This window comes from Sinocyclocheilus anshuiensis, unplaced genomic scaffold (genome assembly GCF_001515605.1).
Source record: "Sinocyclocheilus anshuiensis isolate Anshui unplaced genomic scaffold, SAMN03320099.WGS_v1.1 scaffold1276, whole genome shotgun sequence".
Taxonomy (NCBI): Eukaryota; Metazoa; Chordata; class Actinopteri; order Cypriniformes; family Cyprinidae; genus Sinocyclocheilus; species Sinocyclocheilus anshuiensis.
Genome location: NW_015544217.1, coordinates 595,588 through 617,852, shown reverse-complemented (window position 1 = coordinate 617,852; position 22,265 = coordinate 595,588). Strand labels below are relative to the sequence as shown.

Here is a 22,265-nt window from a genome sequence, read left to right as displayed (position 1 = left end):
TTTTGGTGGGTTTCGCCGCAGGCTTTATGAGGCACGGGCTATAGCTAAAAAGAAGTTGGGTAAGTCGCAAACAAAAATGCAACGGCTTTTTGATAGGAATAGGAGTTTTCGGAGTTTTCAGGTGGGTGATCAGGTATTGGCTTTATTACCTCTTCCTACTAACCCGTTTCTCAATTTACTTGTCGTTTGTCTTATTTGGATGAGAAAGAAAGAAATGACATTATTGAGTTGGTAATGTCCTTTCCTTCACTCTTTCTTGATGTTCCTGGTTGTACCTCTGTCATTGAACATGACATTGATGTAGGAACTTCCTCTCCCATTAAGCAAAGCGCTTATAGGGTCAATCCAGTAAAACGAGAATTATTACAGCAAGAGGTGAACTATTTACTTAAGTCACAAATTGGCTGAATCTAGTTTTAGTAGAATAGTGTGTTTTAGTGAACAAATCAGATGGATCATATCAATTTTGCACCGATTATCGAAAACTTAATTCTTTAACCAAACCAGACTGTTTCCCTTTACCTCGTATTGACGACATAATATGTGATTAAGTTTGACCTTCTGAAGGGGTATTGGCAGGTGCCTTTAACTGCCTGAGCAAACAAGTTATCTGCATTCGTTACCCCTGATGCCTTCCTTCAGTATACGGTAATGCCTTTTGGGGTCCGAAATGCCCCTGCTACTTTCCAATGTTTGGTGAATCGTATATTGTATGGAATGTCTGGATGTGAGGCATACCTTGATGATGTCATCTTGTACAGTTCTTCTTGGTCTGAACATCTTAACCAAATAAAAGACTTATTCTTTCGTCTAGCGGAGGCTAATTTGACCATCAACCTTGCTAAGTCTGAGTTTGGAAAAGTGACTGTTACATACTTGGGTAAAATCATTGGAAACGGTCACGTATACCCCATTGGTGCTAAAGTAGAAGCCATATGTAGTTTTCCTATTCCTACCAACCGACGTGAGTTACGTAGATTTCTCGGAATGGTAGGTTATTATCGGAGTTTTTGCCAGAATTTTGCCAGCGTGGTTTCTCCTTTGACTGGTTTATTGAGCCCGAAGGTTGTTTTTCCAGTGGTCTGAGACATGTCAGCAAGCTTTCGAAAATTGCAAAGCTTTATTGGCAAATGCCCCTATTTTGAACGCTCCAAATTTCTAGAAGTCTTTTAGTCTTGAAATTGATGCTAGCGCTTGCGGAGCAGGTGCTGTTCTCGTGCAAGAAGATTCAAACGGAGTTGAACATCCTGTTAGTTATTTTTCAAAGAAGTTCAACCGTCATCAACAGGTTTACTCCACTATTGAAAAGGAAGCCCTTGCCCTTGTACTAGTGGTACAACATTTTGAGGTATATTTGGGTTCAATTGCTGACCCAATTATAGTTTATACAGATCATAACCCTCTAGTTTTTCTAAATCGGATGAGGAATCGAAATCAACGACTTATGCGGTGGAGTCTTATTTTACAGCCGTTCCACCTGGAAATTAAGCATGTACGAGGGATGGATAACATAATAGCTGACACTCTTTCTAGAATGTAATGTGATATCACTGTTGCATGTTTTCTCTCGTCTTCTTTTTGCATTTCTAGGGCCCAGAGGTGCTGAGAGATGAGGGTTTTTGCCAGAATTTTGCCAGCGTGGTTTCTCCTTTGACTGATTTATTGAGCCCGAAGGTTGTTTTTCAGTGGTCTGAGACATGTCAGCAAGCTTTCGAAAATTGTAAAGCTTTATTGGCAAATGCCCCTATTTTGAACGCTCCAAATTTCGAGAAGTCTTTTAGCCTTGAAATTGATGCTAGCGCTTGCGGAGCAGGCGCTGTTCTCGTGCAAGAAGATTCAAACGGAGTTGAACATCCTGTTAGTTATTTTTCAAAGAAGTCATCAACAGATTTACTCCACTATTGAAAAGGAAGCCCTTGTACTAGCAGTACGACATTTTGAGGTATATTCGGGTTCAATTGCTGACCCAATTATAGTTTATACAGATCATAACCCTCTAGTTTTTCTAAATCGGATGAGGAATTTGTAAAGCTTTATTGGCAAATGCCCCTATTTTGAACGCTCCAAATTTCGAGAAGTCTTTTAGTCTTGAAATTGATGCTAGCGCTTGCGGAGCAGGCGCTGTTCTCGTGCAAGAAGATTCAAACGGAGTTGAACATCCTGTTAGTTATTTTTCAAAGAAGTTCAACCGTCATCAACAGGTTTAACTCAACTATTGAAAAGGAAGCTCTTGCCCTTGTGCTGGCGGTACAACATTTTGAGGTATATTTAGGTTCAATTGCTGCCCCAATTATCGTTTATACAGATCATAACCCTCTGGTTTTTCTAAATCGGATGAGAAATCAAAATCAACGACTTATGCAGTGGAGTCTTATTTTACAGCCTTTTCACCTGGAAATTAAGCATGTACGAGGGAAGGATAACATAATAGCTGACCCTCTTTCTAGAATGTAACATCATGATATCACTGTTGCATGCTTCTCTCTTCTTTCTTCTTTTTGCATTTCTAGGGCCCAGAGGTGCTGAGAGATGAGGTGGAGTGAGAGATGCTTCATGGATCGAGGGACCATATCTTTGACCTTTTTGTATTTTTCCTTCATATGTTGCTTTTATGTTTTTCTCTCTCTCATTCTCTCTTTGATTCTTTGCAGAATCTTTTTGGGGAGGGAGGTGTTATGACCCCGTCTTTTCCTTCTTTACCTTATGGTGGCAGGATAACAACAAAATGTGACGTCACTGTTAATTGGATAACTCATGGGTGGAGAGTATAAATGTTTGGCTGAACTGTCCAACAGTACTTCCTCTGGGAGAACCCAGTTCTTCCGAGGAGTCATTTGCTCCCAACTTGTTGGTTACTATTTATCAACATTTCTTGCCCATTGGACTGATATTCTCTTTTATTTAAATCCCTAGACACTGTGTTTGTAACAGATCATTTTCTACCGAATAAATAATCTTGCAAGTCAAACAACTCGTTTCGTATGTGTGGACCTCTTTGTGTGACGGTCGGGAACGAGCTGGCCGTGACACTACAAACTACGTTTCACAACCAAACTCATGCAAGAATCGATACGGGAAATAATGTAAGATCCCGCGAGAGACCGGCGTTCTCATGTGAGAATGGATTTATTCCTGTCAAAGACAGTACCCCACATAAAGCTTGCAGTCCAAGTTGTCTGTATGATGATTTTCAGTGAAAAATAAAAAATAAACAAAGAAAAATATGAAGGACAGAATGATTGGTTGCTTATGTTCTGTTGCAGATTTATTATGACTCCACCCCTTGAACTTTCCCTTGCCCTGTATCTTGCTCTCTCATTGGCTTTAGGTTGCCGCTGATGTCATTTCCAGTTAAATCATTTCATACTGCAGGACTGTGAATCTAAAATCCTGAAGTGTGAACCCAGCATTACGTTATGCATGACAGCCATTATTGACTGCCTTCATGAGAACCGAAAACAGGGTATAGGTTTAGTTTTTAAAATCAAATTTTTAAGACCTCCTTTTAAGACCTGCACAAATAAATGTAATACCAAATGTCCATCCAGAATAAACCCAAAGAATATCAAATTAAATAATTGTTTTTCAGATTCTTTTACTTAGTTGAGCATGCTGGGGCATTCAATTGCAAATAGAGTAATACTGGATTTTATACTTTGTGTTAAATAAAGTTCTTAGTCTTTCCTTCCTGTGACAGGTCGGCCCAGTGAGAAGCCTCATGGGTTTACATTGAATTAATTGCCAGATACATATTATTGTATAATCAAAATAATAAAAAAAATAAATGATACAAACAAGCCCAAAATACACAGTTTAGAAATGTATAATATCTTGAAATGTGTGAAACATTGACCAGAATAGTGCAAGATAGAACAAGGAGGGATATAAAAAAAAAAAGAGATTTTAATTTTGCTAGCATCTTCTCATGTTATTGTCTCTTTAAGACAAATCACTTGTTGCATTCCTTAATTTGTAAGTTGATTTGGATATAAAGTGTCTACTAAACAAATATATGTAAATGTCTGTTTCTACTCAGCTGCTCAATCAAAAAGATGAGAGATAAATAAGCACTCTTACAACCATCTATCTATAATATATCACAATAGAAATAGCAAAAACACTGCAATCACTTGGCATAAATGCACACGATTCATTGGTTTGCGAAGTGCTCTGAAACTGCAAGCCAACAGTACCCCATTTTTATTTCAAACGTACAACGCTCATATTTATTTAATCAAATCAAAGCCTTTTGAAGTTTAACGATCACATTAGATCAAATCACATGGATACTTTTTAAGAGTCCTTATGAAATTGGATCAAACTGAATTTAAAATATTTTAGGGACCCACAGGAACCTTGAAAAAGCGGCTAGAAAAGAGTTATTCGTTCATATAGATAGTAGGCAGGATGGTCCTGTAAGCTGTTTTCTGTACTGGAGAATTCGAGAAACATATGGTTGTCAATCTCCAAACTCTGAGTGTGTGAACATGACTATGTAATCTCAGTAAAATATGGTCTGGCAGCGTTGACTTAGACCACACCGATTCAGATCTTCATGTCATGGTTACACCTAAATGTTCTTTCATAGAAACACAAAGGATGTAGTAAATCACCATAGTGATTCTGAAGCAATGAGAGCTTACCGTTCTTCATTTATCACCCTGCTGTGCGGCATCATTACAACACCTTGTGAGGGCAGGAAGTGGGCGGATGTTATTGCCTGAGCAAGTGTGGGAGTGTGCGCACATATCAGTGTGAATGAGATTTCCTTTGTTGGCTCAGCATGTATGAAAACACACATTTGCGTGAGCATGACTAGAGTGTCGACGAGCTTATGTCTCTGCTGCCAAGTGTGTATAAACAAAGACGTGTGTCTGTGTGCGAGCGTCTACGTGTATTTGTGTTTTTTTATCTGGGCGGAGATTTCTTTTCCTCACCTCGAACACGGACACGTCGTCCTTCCTGTAGATCTCGTTGGCAGGCGGGTGAAACCAGTTGCACTTTCGCATGTGCTGGTAGAGAATGCTGCGGCTCTTCATGTAGCGCAGACAGAACTCACAGAGGTAGAGCTTAGGGAGCCTGTCACAACGAAACAATCACACATCAGAATTTACAGCCTAAAAATGCTTAAGCACATCCCTCTTGTGAGAGCATTTTAAATACAACAAAAACAGTAAGAGGTTAAGATGTTTGACAGCTAGTTTGACACATGACCCCTTTAACAATAACATCACTGTTAAAACTACCAAGTTAAATTGTGCAAGTACTGCAATATTAAAATATATATATTGAAAATTATAAAATGTGCCTCGTCCACTTTTTTGTTATGAACAAATGTCAGAATTTTGAGGATGATTATGACACATGCTGTTGCTTACCTGCTGTACTCCTGTGGGTATGGAGAAGAGTACCACGTCTGAATTTCATACTTTCCAAACTCTATAACAGATGGGCAGCGCATCTGGGGGTCCGGTGGACCAGTCACCCCGACTTTCTATAGGAGTTGAAGTAAATAAAAAAATACAAAATAGGAGTTTAGATACTATTAGGCCACTATGCCCTTTTCCCAAAGCATCCTGTCACACACAAAAGAAACAGTCACTCTCTTTTACACAAGAAATATAATAATCACAGTTTCTCACAAGCATACAGCTCCACACCCAAGCTTACAGGATTATTATTAGCTCTTATCCGCAGCCCAAGTGGAAATTCAGAGCATCTGCCACTTGCCAGCCTGCTGATACTCAGTAGTGATCACACAATTCTCTGCTCTGCATCTCACACATATGCAAAGCAGAGGTGAAACGGCTTGTGCTGAACCATCAGTCAGTTAATAACAGTAATAACGGTCCTCTCTTCAGTAATTGAGACAACATCTGGAAAATTTTAAATTATTAGTGGCATTATTCAACCTAAAGAAAATCATAAAGATTGTATACAAATTAAAGCTATTAATGGTTTCTCTCTTGAGATTTTTGAGCTATCACTCATTTTTGAATTATGAATTATGAAATTAAGTTTAAATACATTTTTAATAAATACATTTCATAAATTTGTCTGAAATGCTATAGTAGAAATTACACATTCAAATATTTACATTTTGTTGAGCAAACTGAAAATTACGTCATCTACATCTCGCTTGTCTGACCTTTTCCCATGAAAAACAAAGCTTTTCATACAGCGAAAATCCAAGGAGATTTTCTGGATGTTCATGCTACATCTGGTTGTGCTTGCTAAAAGAAAATTGTATCGCTAAACTGCCAACCATCGCAAGTTCAGGAATGACTCTTATATTTCTGTACACATACAGAATAATAATTTAGGGTGATTCAATCCCACATTTAAATGCAGCTATTACTCTCTAAACTTTGCAGTGTGTACATGTCCTAAATGTTATAGAGCACACACATTCAGTTAATACAGCATGGTATTCTTCCTTTCTGGCTGCTCAACAAAAGCAGCCTGAATACATATACACATATACATGTGTGTATGGTGTATGCGAATATGATTGTCTCTCTCAGGGTTAGTGAGTGTTTTTCTTCGACTGATGGCCTCAGGCAGTCAGAGAGTGGCTGCTACTGCTGGGAGCTTGAAATCACACACACACACACACACATACACCAATCAGCCAATCAGTCTACACATGTGCATTTGTATTTGTGTGTGTATCACTGAGAGAGGCACCAGCTGTCAAGGTAATGGAAACTCTCAAATCCCCCACATTACATTCTGCAGAGATAAAGGCCTTCACAGCTTCCAAGTCTTTGCTAATATAGCAAAAGAGAATCAGTGACTGCAAACAAACAATAGGCATCCCTACCATCAAGCATACAATTTATCGACAGAAGGATTCAGTTTGTTTATATTATGTTATGCTTATAGTAGTGCTGTCAGACGATTAATCGCACTTAATCGCATCCAAAATAAACGTTTTTGTTTACATAATAAATGTGTGTACTGTGTATATTTATTATGTATATATAAACACACAAACATTAATGTATATATTTTAAAAATATTTACATTTATATATATTTATACATAAACAAAACATATTTTTCTTAAATATATACATGGATGTGTGTGTATTTATATATACATAATAAATATACACAGTACACACACAAACATTATGTAAACAAACTTTTATTTTGGATGCGATTAATAGCAATTAATCATTTGATAGAACTAGTTTATAGCCGTGAAAGTTTACACTGAATTTTTATGCTGTTAATGCATTTATTAAATTTGACTTTTATAACGGTTTTATTCTGTTCATTCTCATTTTTAAAAACTTAACTGAAGCACAAGTGTCTTTCCCAAACACAGCCCATAAAGGAGCATGTTTCTCAGCAAATGGAGAAAGACATTTATGAATCAAATTCAGATGGGACATTTAACAAAAGCAAATGAATTTACATTACAAAATGTAATGTTTCCCCTTCCCTTTCTGTACCTGTAGTGCCAGTTCCTGAATGTGTCTGAAGAGCTCCACGTCTTTCTCAGTTAGGTTCTCATGTCCTGGCAGTTTGTCTTCATCCTCCCGCCAGCTGTCTCCACACTCCTGATTGTCTGTGATTCAAAAAGATACCAAGACCGTCAAAATGGCCAAAGAGTGAGTGGGAGCACAAAACTGAAGGTACAGAGCAAAAACACTAAGAGAGACAGCACATTCACGTTTAATTTGTACTTTTCATTTTGCACTGTTTCCTACTCGGGCGCAGTGCGACAAGTTTCCAATTATTCTGTCTTCAAATTTCAAATGACAGTAAAGTTATTCTATTTCAAATAAATGCTGTTCTTTTGAACTTTCTATTTACTGAAGAATCCCGAAAATCAAATATCATGGTTTCCACAAAAATATTAAGCAGCAACCATTCAACATTGATAATAAGAAACTTTTTAAAAATCAGCTTTGGATCACAGGAGCATTGGTGAGCCTTAGAGACTTCTTTCAAAAACATCTTACAAACTTCAAGTTTGTGAACATTACCAGTCACGTCAAACTGTCAGCACAACATTACTCCAAAAACTACCTTTCAATTTTAATCTTACCACACACGTGACATTGAGAGAAATGGCCACTGTTCAGTGCATTTACTATCCTTATCCAGGGTATATACAGGAATCATGGAGTTAAATTTAATACCTTTTAAGACCTTTTTTAAGACTCTTTCCATACATTAAGACCTCATCGCCACTCCAAGTTTTAACCGGTTACATCGGCGACACGTTAACTTACATTTACTACATATTGATTGTAAGATAGCACAGCTAAACAGACTTACTTTCTGATAACTCCTTATCAATACAACATAATTCAGAAGTGGCGAACGAAGCACAAGAGAATTAACCTCGAGACTAACCAATGCAACCCAAGAAACAAGAATTAGACCAATAAACAAAACAACTGACAAAACTTATTGAGGAGGGAAAATAAAGCTCTCTGAGCTAACGGGGCAATGAGTTCACACAGTATATTCAAAAGATGCATTTGCCACATCAACTCTTATGTCTGCAAACCATAGCTGTTTTGTGGAACACTTCTCATGACAAACATCTGACTGATCAGACAGTTTACCTGTGATTACAAAGTGCTTGATTTGATACAGACTTGACAGTGTCAGTACTGCACCTGATCGTGTCTGAATGATCATGGAAGATAAAATAATGATCACAACTATTACATCATTTTAATTGTGCATCCCAAGCCCATGCCAGTAAAAAAAAAAAAAAAAACAGCCCAAAGTAGTGCAATTACCATGTCCCAAATATTAACATGTAATTTCCATCCCTAAAATACATATTTTACAGTCACTGTTATGCACATTTATCATAAACACAGCTCAAATGCTTCCTACTAGTGTGGCCCAAAACATTTAGCACAGTTTTATTTCAGGTAGAATGCAAAATGTTTGAGTTACAAGCATTTCAACCAAATGTAATTTATGCAATATTTCAAACCTTTAACCCACTGGGGAAAATCAACCTATGGCAACAGTTTAAAAGCAGCCCAATTTCGTGGAAAAAAACAACAACAACCCTGCATCCAACACGAGCTGCAGAAGTCAGATTTGACTAATCACGGGTCAAAAGTAAGGAGAGATAACTGACAAGATGTTGGAGGATTTGCTTCTCAACAGATCCCGAGCGCATTGACAAATATCTTTTATCGTAGGATGTGCTCCCTTTACACAGTGCGCGTGCGATCACGAAATCGAAAGTGAAAGTGAACTACGACTGCGAGCGTTCATTCAAAGGGGATTTAAATACCCCACATATTGATAGCGGCGTCCTGATATATGAAAATAATATACTATAATATACAAATAATTGGACACAAAAATCGCGGGAGCGGATAGGATCATGCGGTAATGGTCAGAAGTTCAGCGTGAGCGGGATCAACAAGCCCCGCGCTATCACGCAGCGGCACAGTCAGTCAGTGAGCGCCGTGACAGATGACATCAAATCTTGCGGGATTCCATAAATAAACTACACAGAACCCCACTATTCGACAAATATACATAATGAAAAGATGATACAAAATGTAATACCTTGGAAAATGGCATTTAAGACATTTTAATAAAGGGCCTTAATTTTCTCTAAATTGATTTATCAACTTTTAATACTTTTTAAGACCCCACGGACACCCTGTTATCATCCAAGCATAGATCACCTAATACAGATGCTGAAAACAAAATTATAACAGAATAAATGACAAAATAAACAGTTTAGATTTATCTTTTGACCCATCTCACCGAGATGGTCCTCACTGCAGAACACAAAATCCAGGGGGCGTGGTTGGATCCAGATCCAACTCCTCCCACCTTACATATACATAAACCTACCCGTCTCCACCCTCTGATCCCTAAACCCACCCATCTCCAACCCTAAACCTACCAATCTCCACCCCCTAGATGTGGATCCAACCACGCCCCCTGGATCTTGTGTTCTGCAGTGAGGGGCTACTGATCTCACCTCCTGTCCTGTCATCGTGCTCGCCCTTGCGGTTGCTCTTCTTGCGTATACGATATTGCTGGGAATAGTCCACCACTTCAGCACGGGCTTTCCGCCCGTCCGGGGATGGTGTAAAGAACTTGCTTAGGGCGTCGATTAGACCTTTTGTTTTCTTGTTAAAACGCAGGCCACCATGCACAGAATCATCTTCTCTGAGAGAGAACAGCATGCGATCGTCGCCAGGGTAACCTTCGCATGAGGAACTGGAGGAAGAGTGTGGGGAGGAGGAGCCTTGTGAGCGCTGGTCCACGCCTCCGGCACCCCGCCTTCTCCTGCCACGCCCACCACCTCGAAGCTTCTTAAAGGGACGGCCCGGTCTGAAGACAAGAGAACTTGAAGTAGTCTCTTGCAAAACTTGTGCAAATAATTTCAACAGAGTTCTGCAAATGTGGTCATAAACAGAACCAAACGGTTTATAATACCTGCCCTTCGGTCGCCCCAGTGGTGCATTATATCGCCGCTTAATTTGTGCTGCTTTTTCATGTAAGAGCTTTCTTCCCTTTTTTCTTGGCCGACAGATCTGACAGATCCACATGCCTGCAGAACAGCAATCAAGAATCATTAATCATAACTATAATTGAACAGAAAACGAATTCTTGTGTAAATGAATGCATCAACTAAATATACAATTAATAGAGTGTGCCTAAAGACAAATCCTATGATTACACCAAGTAGAATAGGCATGCATTTGAGTGTGTGGGCACTCACCTTTTGGCATTCGCATCAGTGGGGGGTCACAACATTCCATGTGGAAACCTCGGTCACAGGAGTCACAGAACAACATGTTGTCCTGTAAAACACAAACGCACACAGGCAACACAAGAGTCAAGGACCTTTTTTAACATTTTGAACACTACAGGAGATGTGACTGCTCTTTTTTGAGTTCTTCCATAGAAGAGAAGTGACAAGGAACACGAGGCTATAAAAAAAGTAATAAAGACATTTTAAAGTAAACCAAGAAATGCATTATGTAAAAAAAATTACAAAACGAAACATCTGTGGTATCAGGAGACATTATGACATGGTTGTACGTCCCAACACTGACCCACTATTGTACTACTAGGGCTGGGCGATATGGCCAAAAAAATTATCACAATTTTTTTCATATCAGTCGATATCGATAATTATCACGATAAATGTCAAATCTTTATCTCTTTCAAGTTTAAAGCCAGATTTTTGCTCCAAAGTGAAAGTTGTAGAAACCAGACCATTAATTTTCCTTAAAATAAAAATTTAAATAGAAAAAATTAATTTCTTAGTTTCTGCATGTTCTAATGAGTGATATTGTTTCAAATCAAGAAACAGATTTGGGTTGCCTGATAATATTATCACTTTTTTGTCTCTTAGAAATGCACATTTGATAGTAGCTTGAGTTAGGATGCGGAGGTAAATTTTTGTTCATTATCAAAATCAGTAACATCTGTAAAAATGGTAGAAGATCTCCGTTTTATATGGTTACATTTATTCTGACCAAGTTTTTTTTTTTTTTTTTAATTAAGCATTGGTCTCCCACAGTAGCATACATTTAAATCATGATAAACAGTTAAAACCACACATATAGCACCTCAATACCATAAATATAACTATGTTTTTTAGGTAGCCTATTTGTATGAAAAACAGTAGTCTAAAAACATTCAGTATAAATGCACACATGCTATAGCTTAATCACAAATACGTACTATAATTACCATTACTCCTGTATTAAAATTCAGTGTGAATATCCCAAATTTCTGCCTCAATACCATGGTGCAGTGAGTGTTACTACAGTAAATCCATGCTAAATGATGGCGATGTGTAGATTGAAAAGCCTTCTGACTGTCTCGTTGCACACAGTGTTGTCCTGTTTGGCTTAAAACTAGTTTACTGAGTCATGTGTGTTCATCGCTGAATTCAAGCACTGGATCTCACAGCGCTGTTTAGTGCTCGCGTGACCGAGTAAACACATCTGCTCTAGTGAGCTCGCGCCACGCGGCAGTTTGAACTATGATCCGAGTGGATAAATGGTCCGAGTGGCGCGCTTTAAATGAGTCGCGCGGTTTCATTCCGCTTTTGGCGCATAAACATTATATCGAACATTTATCAAACTCTTCATATCGTTTTATCGAGGAAAATTATACCGCGATAATTATCGTTATTGAATTACCGCCCAGCCCTATGTACTACACACCGAAAAGTATGTCCCCGTAACTAGTACATGTCTGAAGTGCATAATGTAAGCATATGCACTACCCTTCAAACGTCCAGTAAGATTTTTTGAAAGAAATTAATACTCTTACATTAAATACATTAAACTGATCGAAGTGCTGTTCTTCTGAACTTAATATTTATTCAAAAATCAAAAGAAGAAATCACAGTTTCCACTAATATATTAGACAACACAACTGTTTTCAAAATTAATAATAATAAGAAGAAATGTTTCTTAAGAACCAAATCATCATATTAGAATGATTTCTGTGTCCTGTGAGACTGAAGACTCGTGTAATGGCTGCTGAATATTCAGTCGTACCATCACAGGAAAAAAATACATTTTAAAACAAAATACAAAACTGTTTTTACTGTATTTTTGATCAAATAAATGCAGCCTTGGTAAGCATAAGAGACTTCTTTAAAAAAACATTATAAAAACTCTTACCAAACCCCAAACTTTTAAATGGTAGTGTAAATGAGGACACAGCCTAAATTAACATGATCTGGCAGCAACAATAAGACAGACCATAGAAGAAAAAACCTACTGCATTTTTTCCTTGGTCCTGGCAGCTGCTGCAGGTTTTGCACTCGATACACTGCCACCACAGAGCTTTGACCCGTGCTGTGAGCTCTGGAGAGAACTTCAGACAGGATGGGTGCCCTGAGAAGACAGAACGAGACAACCTTAAATAACTAGAATAAAGTCTCATCCTGATGAAAAGACAGACAGTGCCATTCCACTCTTTAATAAAACAACTTTTCTACTCTTATCTTCTGACATTAGTTCCAGTGTATCTGCAGAGCTTTAAAAATCTAATTGAAGACTTTTTAGAACCTTTAAGACTTTCACAATTTAAATGTACCTTATGCCCATACAGAACAAACCAATAATAATTCATGTATTTCTGACCGTTTCACTTAATTAAACATGTTTTATTCAATACATACATATGTAAACTGAGTTTAAAAAAAAGAAAAAAAAAAAAGATTATTTGGCAGATATTTGTAAATCTATTAGGGGTGTAACAGTATACAGAAGTCACGGTTTGGTATGTACCTCAGTTTTGGGGTTACGGTTCAATACAAGTTCGGTACAACGGGAAATGTATTTTTTCCATTTATTAGTAGTACTACATCCATGTAGCACGAGCAGTTGTTTTTGATTTGAATTAAGATTGTATAATTTCAAGATTTAAAGCAAAAACAGACTGATCTGACTTTAGATTTGTGAAATTATGCTATATAAGACACCTGCACAAATCAAAAACGGCAGACGGACTGAAAGAAAATGCACATTTATTCTCTGACAGTAGGTTCCAATTTATAGCCGGTTGACCAGTGCATCTCTAGAACTCGAAACTTTCCCACACTGCTGATTTCAAACAAGCAGGCGGCTCTTCGAGCACTTGTGTGACATCTGAACTCGCCACTCCTGTTTTGGGTTAGTGTGTAGATCGTCTCTTCTTCTGCTCTTTCCTGTTGTGACGGTTAGCACTGCAATACCATGTGCGCCCCCTTCTGGAGTGATGGCCTATTACTGACTGTATTCGTCGTCTGACTACATGAACCGAACAGTGATGTCCGAACCGTACATGTACCTTTACACCCCTAAAATCTATTGAATGTGGTAATGTTTTTCATTTTTCCTTCCTGTAACAGAGCAGCCCAAAGAGAAGCCACAAGAGATTAAATGCCAGAAAGAGTTTATTGTGTAACCAGAATACCAATAACAACCAGAAAGATTTTATGCATAATGCGGGACTTTTAATTATAAACAAGCCCAATATACACTGGGAGTCTTATTTTTAAATTTCTATACTTTACTACTTCCAGCTGCTCATTCAAAAAAGATGAGTACAAAAATATGCACTCTTACAACCATCTACAACATATTACAATATGAAAACCAAGTAAATAGAGTCATAATTAATTAACAGTTGATCATAAGCAACTGCTTGGCATAAATGTGCAGTATTCATGGTTTGCAAAGAAACTGCAGAATGTGCAGCATTACCACATGCCACATCTTGACTTTAAAGACTTTTGTTGTAGCATTTACTAAATTTTTATAACCTTAAATCTTGATAAAACTTTTGAAACATTTCATGACTTTAAGGGCAAGCAGGGAACATGAATTTGGCCAACAGGCTTGACTTATGTAGTACATTAAAAAAAACTTGAAAACTTGTAGTACACTTTTAAATTCATAAATTATTAATAAAATATTTAAAGTTGAATGAACTTTCACCACTTCCTTACCGCTGTTTCCACAGTCTGCGCAGGAGATGAGTTCTTCGGGCTTCTTGTCGCGGTTCTGTTCCTTGGTCCCCAAACAGAAACTACAGATGGGTATGGGCTCTGCCACAGGCTGAGAGAGGAAAAACAGAGAAAAAGAGCAAATAAGACAGAGTTATTGGACAAGGAAAGCCAAATGATACAGTGAAACAAAAGAGGTCTGAATATTGTGTAAATGAGCTCAGTTGAGGACAGGATGGATGAATTAATTGTCCTTTATGAACCGTATTATGGCCTGCTTCCAGTGGTGGACGAAGTACACAAATCAAGTACTTGAGTAAAAGAATTCAGTTCACTGGAGACTCGCACTAAACGGTTCATTTGAATCAGTGAGTTGTCAACTCGAGAACAGCTGCAATCAGATCATTCTAATTCGTGAATGAATCGTTTGGTGCGATTTGCGAACCGATTTAAAAGGTTCATTGAAAAGAATCAGTTCGTTCTGCGTGTCGGAGCACGTGATATATTATAAGAAGTAACGATATGTTTTATGAAATGTAGTTAAGTAAAAAGTACGATCTTATGCTTTGGAATGTAGTGAAGTAAAAGTAAAAGTTACTCAAAATAAAACTACTCCAGTAAAGTACAGATACTTGAAAAATGTACTTAAGTACAGTAACGAAGTAAAGCTACTCCGTTACTGTCCACCACTGCCTGCTTCATTCAGCTCTGAGCTGAGGACACTACTAATAACTTTCGACAGAGACCGATTTAGCAAAGCCTGAAGCAAATACACTGACTTTCACATTCTGGTTCAGGAAGAAGAAGAAGAAGGAAAAAAAAAAAAAAATTCAGCAAATGTTTCGAATAATAAAGATTTTTTTTTAATGTTTTTGAATGACGTCTGCTATGCTCACCAAGGCTGCATGTATTTGATCGAAAAAAAAAAAAAGAGTAATATTGTGAAATATTATTACAATTTACAATCAAATAACTTTTCTAATAACTCATTTTAAAATGGAATGTATTCCTGTAATGCAAAGCAGAATTTTCAGTGGTCTTCAATGTCACATTATCCTTCAGAAATCATTCTAATATGATGATTTCCTGCTCAATCATTAATTTTTTATTTTTCAAATGATCAATTTTATCAGTTATTTTTCTCAAATAAATACAGCCTTGAGTATAATCTTCTTTTAAAAACATTAAAAATCTCAATTATTCCAAACTTTTGACCAGTAGTGTATAAATGTTACAAACTGTAAAATGTTACAAAAGGTAAGTTACACCCAAAACACTCAAAATTCCTTGTGAAAAAACAAGAGCTATTTTTTAACATTTGCTAAACATAAATTGTACCACGAAAAGTGGTATCACTCAATGGCAATTTTAAGGCATTTGCAAAGCTCTCTGAGGTCAGTCAATAGCCGCGTTTCCACTGTCGGCCCTCGGGGCCAACGGCCCTGGTTTTTTGGCCCGACGAAAACCTTGGGCCAAAGCAGGCCAGCTAGGGCTAAAGGAGTGGTTATGAACAAAGGCGGAGTTTCTCCACGTCTGGAGAGCGTCAGCGCCGCGGATCATTTCATAAAGTTAACAGATAGCACCAGCATTAAAGACTTTTAAAATAATTTTAGTTCAAAACTCACTTTCAGACAGCAGCGAGTGTTTGAAATAACTTGATCCGATGTGGATTATGATCACCATACAAGGCAGAAATATTTATAAGCGATGCAAAAGACTATGCACGCTAGCCATTAACGTTACCATAGTAAACATGGTAAATACGACCGCTTGAAGAAATCAGACGTCAGCTTCTTATTCTCTATCACAATCGTGTATTTATTTAGTTACATATTTTATCTGTCATAAGTCTCGTCTCGAGAGTTTAGCTCCGCGTATGTCAAAAATATAATAATGGTTTTTGTTCAGGAGCTTTTATAAAAATATAGAAATTCTTTCTAAATGTGATGTATATACTGTGACTACAAATAAACAGAAACAGACTCGACTGAGTAGGCTATGTTCATACCGCTTTATTTCTGTGTGACTTTTTCAATCCTGATAAATTTTAAAAACGTATTATTGTAAAAGATCGATGCTTTTGGATTTAAATCCTTAAAGCATGCAAACAAATGGCCGCTTTTATCATGTTCGTTTTGTGATTGTGCTAGTTCCAGTGACTTATTTTTTATTAGTTTTCTGATAACTTCTCTTTGTTGGTGAAATGATGGGGTTGTGTGACGTTGTTCTTGAGAGGTGTGTAAAGGGGGGGTTTTAGTAAAGCGCAGCGGAGCTTCTGTCCCGACGGTGGAAACGCAGCTTGATTTTGGCTTCGGTGCTACAGGTCCGAGGCTATTAGCCCTGCCCGTTTAAAGCACTAGCCCGACAGTGGAAAAGCAGCTAATAAGTGCCATCAAAAAGCCCCAAAAAGATTCTTACTGATACAAATAGTGGCTCAAAGTTTTGATGATCAAAGAGGCTACAGTGGGCATGACCACAGTGAATGTGTGGGACTAGAGGTGGTTTTATTGTCAGGGTGTGGGCATAAAAGCATGTGTTGATGCTTATTCTAAGCCACACCATCTGACATTTGCTTCTGGAGCACCATTAATCTTTCAGTGTGTGTCCAAGAGAGACCCCACCCACGATGCAGTATGCATCATACACCACACACACACAGCGCACAAACAAACAGATACATGTGAATGCAAGGAGACAGATGTGTGGAAAAAGTTCTGCTCAAAAGGAGCTGAACGCATATAGCTATACAGAAGTTGTGCAACATTACAGCCAAAGCGACAGTACAAACATGAAGATTACTACTATGGTTTCGAACATGTGATTGTATCAATCCAATAGGCTATTATGGCAGTAGCTGTGAAGAAAGATGCTGTGGGTATTAGACTGGAAGTGTTCATATGGCGTTCTTGACTGGCTGCAGAATGAAATGGCTGGGAGAAAAAAGGTCAGTGCACATATGAGGGTGTTTCTAAGGTTTGGATGTATGCGTGTATGTGTGTAAGGCAGGGAGGAGAGAGGACAGTCTGATTTATTGGGTTCATTTTCCTCTGACTCAGGTCCACACACATACATACTCAAGGGTGGGACTCGAAGGAAGAAAACCAAACCCTTACACACACTTCTCCTAGCCAAGAGATCCAATCAGAACTAGGTTAAACACAATACTGTTGTATACTTCAACCATAAGAGACCATTTAATGTCTCTTCTCTCTTTGTGTCGCGGCGGAACTAAGACTTCACAAATCAGAGTTATAGAAATCTTACTACCTATAGCATCTTATCTGATGATCTTATCTGATCTGCCAACAGAGAGAATGAGCTAGAAAATTTTGCACAGTTTACACAGCTTTTCCTGGCTCAAAATGAAGCGGAGGTGGTACCATCCTGATCATGTGCACACATTGCACCCACCCTTCAACTGGCTGAAACAAAGACTTTTTACACGCAACATATTTGAGGTGTTCTAATAATTAGATGATTGAAGAAAATTACAATTATCAAGTTAAATTTTACAAAAACAAAACTGTTGAACATTAAATTAAAAACAGCATAACAGCCCTTTTGCATCTTTATTCACTCCTTATAGTCTCCCTGTCCAAGCACATCACTTTTGATCCAATATACATTTAACCACTTATTATAAAGTGTTAAGTGTTAAGTCTAAAAAACAAAACATTTTCTTACAACCTCAAGTGAATTCTTCTGATAGAACACATCATGAAATTTAATTGCAGCAGGGTAATCGGTGCATTAGAGCTAACATTAGCATCAAGCTATATAAGACTATTTCTAAAATTAATACTACGCTTTTACTCAAATTTCATTTCAAACCACCGAGTGTTTGTAATAACTTCAGATTAATATCTATTGTGGATTTTGGTCATATAATGTTGTTGAAATAAGTTATTTGAAGCCTTTTATACTCAGCTAATAAGTACTTATACTTAGCACTTCTCATGTAAACATTCTTTATTATGAAAATACCTCTAATCTCATGAAAATCACATACAAACAGGGCTCCAGACTAACATTTGAGAGCAGTGGCACCAGCACCAGTAGGTTCTACAGATGGTGGCGCCAGGAGCAGATTTGGTAGCGCTGGGGGTGGTGTGTGGGAGTATTAAAATGTAGATCATTTAATCATAAAATTACTATTGTTTTGCATTAACAAGTGCAGTTACTAATAATATTACATGTTCATTTCTTGTTTATGTTTATTTTGTTTATAGTTTATACAGATTTGACAGTAAAGCACTAAGCTTGAGTTAAGATGCATACAAAATGTACTTTTATTAACAACAGTAACAGGTGCAAAATCTAATTTTTATATAGAAAAATTATATATTCCACTCTTATTAAATGTACCATTATTCTTCTAGTATACGGAACTGACCAACTTCAGTGATTATGTGTGATTTAGTAGCAAATTGAAGAAAAGTTTGTTTTTCAAGGCACTTTTTGACTTTTCTTACTTCATACTAGGGCTGTGCGATATGGACAAAAAAAACCTATAGCGATTTCTTTGATCAATTTTGCGATTTCGATTTTAATCACGATTTTGACACACACAGACATGCTTTACAGTCATAAATGCATTCAGTGTGAATTTGAAACATATAGCGATTTAGAAATCGCGCACGCTCAAATCGCGATTTTATGACGATTTCGATTAATCGCACAGCCCTACTTCATACACAAAAAAAAGTGTACAATTCTGACAAAATCTGATTTCTTGATGATTTAATATTTTATAATAGTGATTTTATCATTTCAAAATATAGAAAAAAGTAGAAATTAATAACTAATAAGCCAATAAGTGCTCCTCTGCTGCCGTCTACTGGTTATGTTCTTGAATTTCTCTCTCAAAAGGTTGTACAAACCCTGAAATGAATGATGTAATGCATTCGACTATTTCTACCACAACACCACGGTTATAGTTACCGTTACCGCTTCTGGTTTCCTAACGTATGTCAGCGCTGTTTATAACAGAGAATTCTGTGCAGAATTTGAATGATTCTCACTATATCTCGCAGCGTTGGGCGATATGGTCATTTTTCAAATCGTCATATCGCCAGTCCGTGAGATCGCAGATAGACGATATTATCGTGCATGGGTGGGTGGGGGCAAGAGAGAGACTCTCTGTACTTGGCATAGGCTATTTCATAACTATTTGGTGTTTTAAACCAAATAGAGAGAGAGGGAGCCTATGGAAGCACCACAAATCTAAATAATACTCGGTTAAAATATTGCACATATATAGGCCGTTCAGATTAATTGTTAAAGTGCAACGAAATACCTTATATCAGCAGACGATATGTGTCTGTCTTTGTGGTTGGAGACTCCTTCACCGGCTACAGGCTTCGCATTTGCGTGTGTGTGAAATACAGTGCTGAATGAAAAAGCGGGGCAATTTGATAATAATAGCCGAATTATAATGGGCCGCCTAATAATAATAATTATTATTATTATTTAATACATTAATAGGAGAATGAGCCTAATATCGTCTTGACTATCGACAAAGACATCTGCTATCGTCGATATTCTCTGACTATCGTCGATACACGATACTATCGTCTATCGGCACAACCCTAAACCTTATCATTGTGTGGCGAATTCAAACGCTTCTCACTGGATCTCGCAGCACTGTGCATCTGTGCAGTAACAGTGTCGCGAAATCAACTTTAGCTCCCGAGTAAAGCTGTTCTGAGCTCGGACAAGTTTGTTAGCGTCACGGTTCGAGCTGATAAACGATCCGCGCTGCGCAGCTGAAACGTAGCGTGGTTTAGTTTCGCTTTCGTTTCATTTGCCGTTTGATGTTTCTCAAATTCAACAGAAATGGCAGCGCTAATGAGTTGGACAATGCGGTGGTCGCGCCAGTGCGACCGCTCACAAAAGTCGCACCGGCAGAAAAATTGGTCTGCAGTCTGGAGCCCTGTACAAACCATATACTATCGTAATCGTGTGTTAATTAGGGGTGGGAGATATGACCAAAATCTTATTTCACGGTATGAGAAATGTTATTTCACGATAACCATATGTACCTCGATATAGCTATTTTTATTTTATTTTTGTTATTAAAATTAAGAAAAAGAAGCAAATTACAAGCACAACAGAACAAATAAATATGAAATAAACTTTTAATTTATTCAGCTACAGTAGGCTAGGTTTATTTAACATGTAGTAAGAAATATTACAGAATAGGGCTGCACGATTATAACAAAAATCATAATTGTCGATTATTAATTACAATTATCACAATTTACATTGAATGTTTATACCATTGTTTGATGCAACTGCATGCCGTATTTTTATATGAAAATAAACAAGCTGAAAACACTAACTGAAAAACTTTGTGCTTTTCTATAGTATTAAGCCTCAAATGTCAACTATACATCGGATTGGTTTCTTCTTTAAATTATAAAAAAGTAAAAATATGAATGGTATTATAATTTTATACTAAAACTAAAATTAAAATAATGGGAAAAGCCCTTAAGAAAACATGTAGAAAGAAAAAAACGCATCTTAAGCACGCAGAATAACATAAGTGGACTTTGAACGATTAATTGCCGCTTTGAACGATTACGTAATTGTGGCGTCCATAATTGTAATCGCTATTAGAAATTTGATTAATTGTGCAGCCCTATTACAGAAATTGAATAAAGTGATACAGTGAAGACTATGCAGTGTTTTATTTATACAATCAAACATGATTAACATAAATAATGACAGACAGCAGCAGGTAAATAAGGCTGCTGTCCCTTTAAGACCGGCTGCACGGATCCAATATACTGAAACACATCCGGTTTTCACCCAACTGTTTTACATTTATTTAACATATAACCGACTGTGTTTACTTGAACGCTCCACACGACGGGCATTATGACCTTACTGTGTGCATATTAGACCATTCAAGCACAATAAAACACGAAAGAGATTTCACAATCGCATGCTGTCGAGAGAGGGGCTTTCAGTGCGCGTGCTTCGGCTGTGTGTCAGTCAGCGCGAACAACGCATTGAGTTCTTTTTCACTGCTTATTGCACTTAATAACTCTACCAAGTGTGTCCCACTCTTTATTTTCTCATTCATGCATGTTTCCTTCGCACTCAAAGGTGTATAACGTTTAAGCAGTACTGTGTTACGCAGATATATTTGCATACCGCGGAATACGCGATATAGCAAAATCTCTAACGATAGACACTTTATTTTGCGGTAACGATATATACCATCATACCGCCCAGCCCTAGTGTTAATTAGCTTCATGAATGTTTATGAAAGGAACAGCACAGAAGGGATATGGAAGCTCATCATCGGAAGAGACAGGGCAGGGTATGAATGCGTAATATGACATATGACATTGATTTTTCGATTAATCGTTTTTTTAAATGACATCGATTCGATATCGATTCTCAAAAGCCGCGAATCGATCTTTTCCGGGATTTAGACCAGTAAGCAACACCGTCCGAACGGTAGCGAAGCCGGAAGCCAGTAGCCGAAGCCAGTAGTGAAGCCGGAAGTTTAAGTGCAGTTTAAGCGCGGCTCTGCTTTGTTTATGGTGGTAACCCAGGAAACAATGTATCATTGCTGTTCATAAGCGCCACCTGCTGTCAGAGTGTGGATTTACAAATTCATTCAGTCTGTCTGCCATATTTTTGTTCAGACCAATGCAAAAATCAGACCAGATTTTTGTTGTAAATCTTAACCGATCGATGGAAAATAGGCTTGTTATCAGAGGTGTTGAGATTTTTAGAATGCACATGAGCTTATGTAGAACTGTTTATGGAGCAGATAATTTTTTTTTTAC

At 37.6% G+C, this 22,265-nt stretch overlaps 1 protein-coding gene across 1 annotated transcript in view; it reads right to left on the bottom strand.

Annotated features, from left to right (window-relative positions):
• Positions 1-22,265, bottom strand: part of kat6a (K(lysine) acetyltransferase 6A) — a 59,876-nt gene that overhangs the window by 18,488 nt on the left and 19,123 nt on the right. The window contains exons 2-9 of the mRNA XM_016497953.1: positions 14,467-14,575; positions 12,753-12,868; positions 10,729-10,810; positions 10,443-10,557; positions 9,982-10,337; positions 7,460-7,575; positions 5,379-5,494; positions 4,938-5,079 (exon numbers count right to left, since the gene is read on the bottom strand). Of these exons, the coding sequence (XP_016353439.1) occupies positions 4,938-5,079; positions 5,379-5,494; positions 7,460-7,575; positions 9,982-10,337; positions 10,443-10,557; positions 10,729-10,810; positions 12,753-12,868; positions 14,467-14,575 (1,152 nt within the window). The remainder of the gene's footprint in view (positions 1-4,937; positions 5,080-5,378; positions 5,495-7,459; positions 7,576-9,981; positions 10,338-10,442; positions 10,558-10,728; positions 10,811-12,752; positions 12,869-14,466; positions 14,576-22,265) is intronic.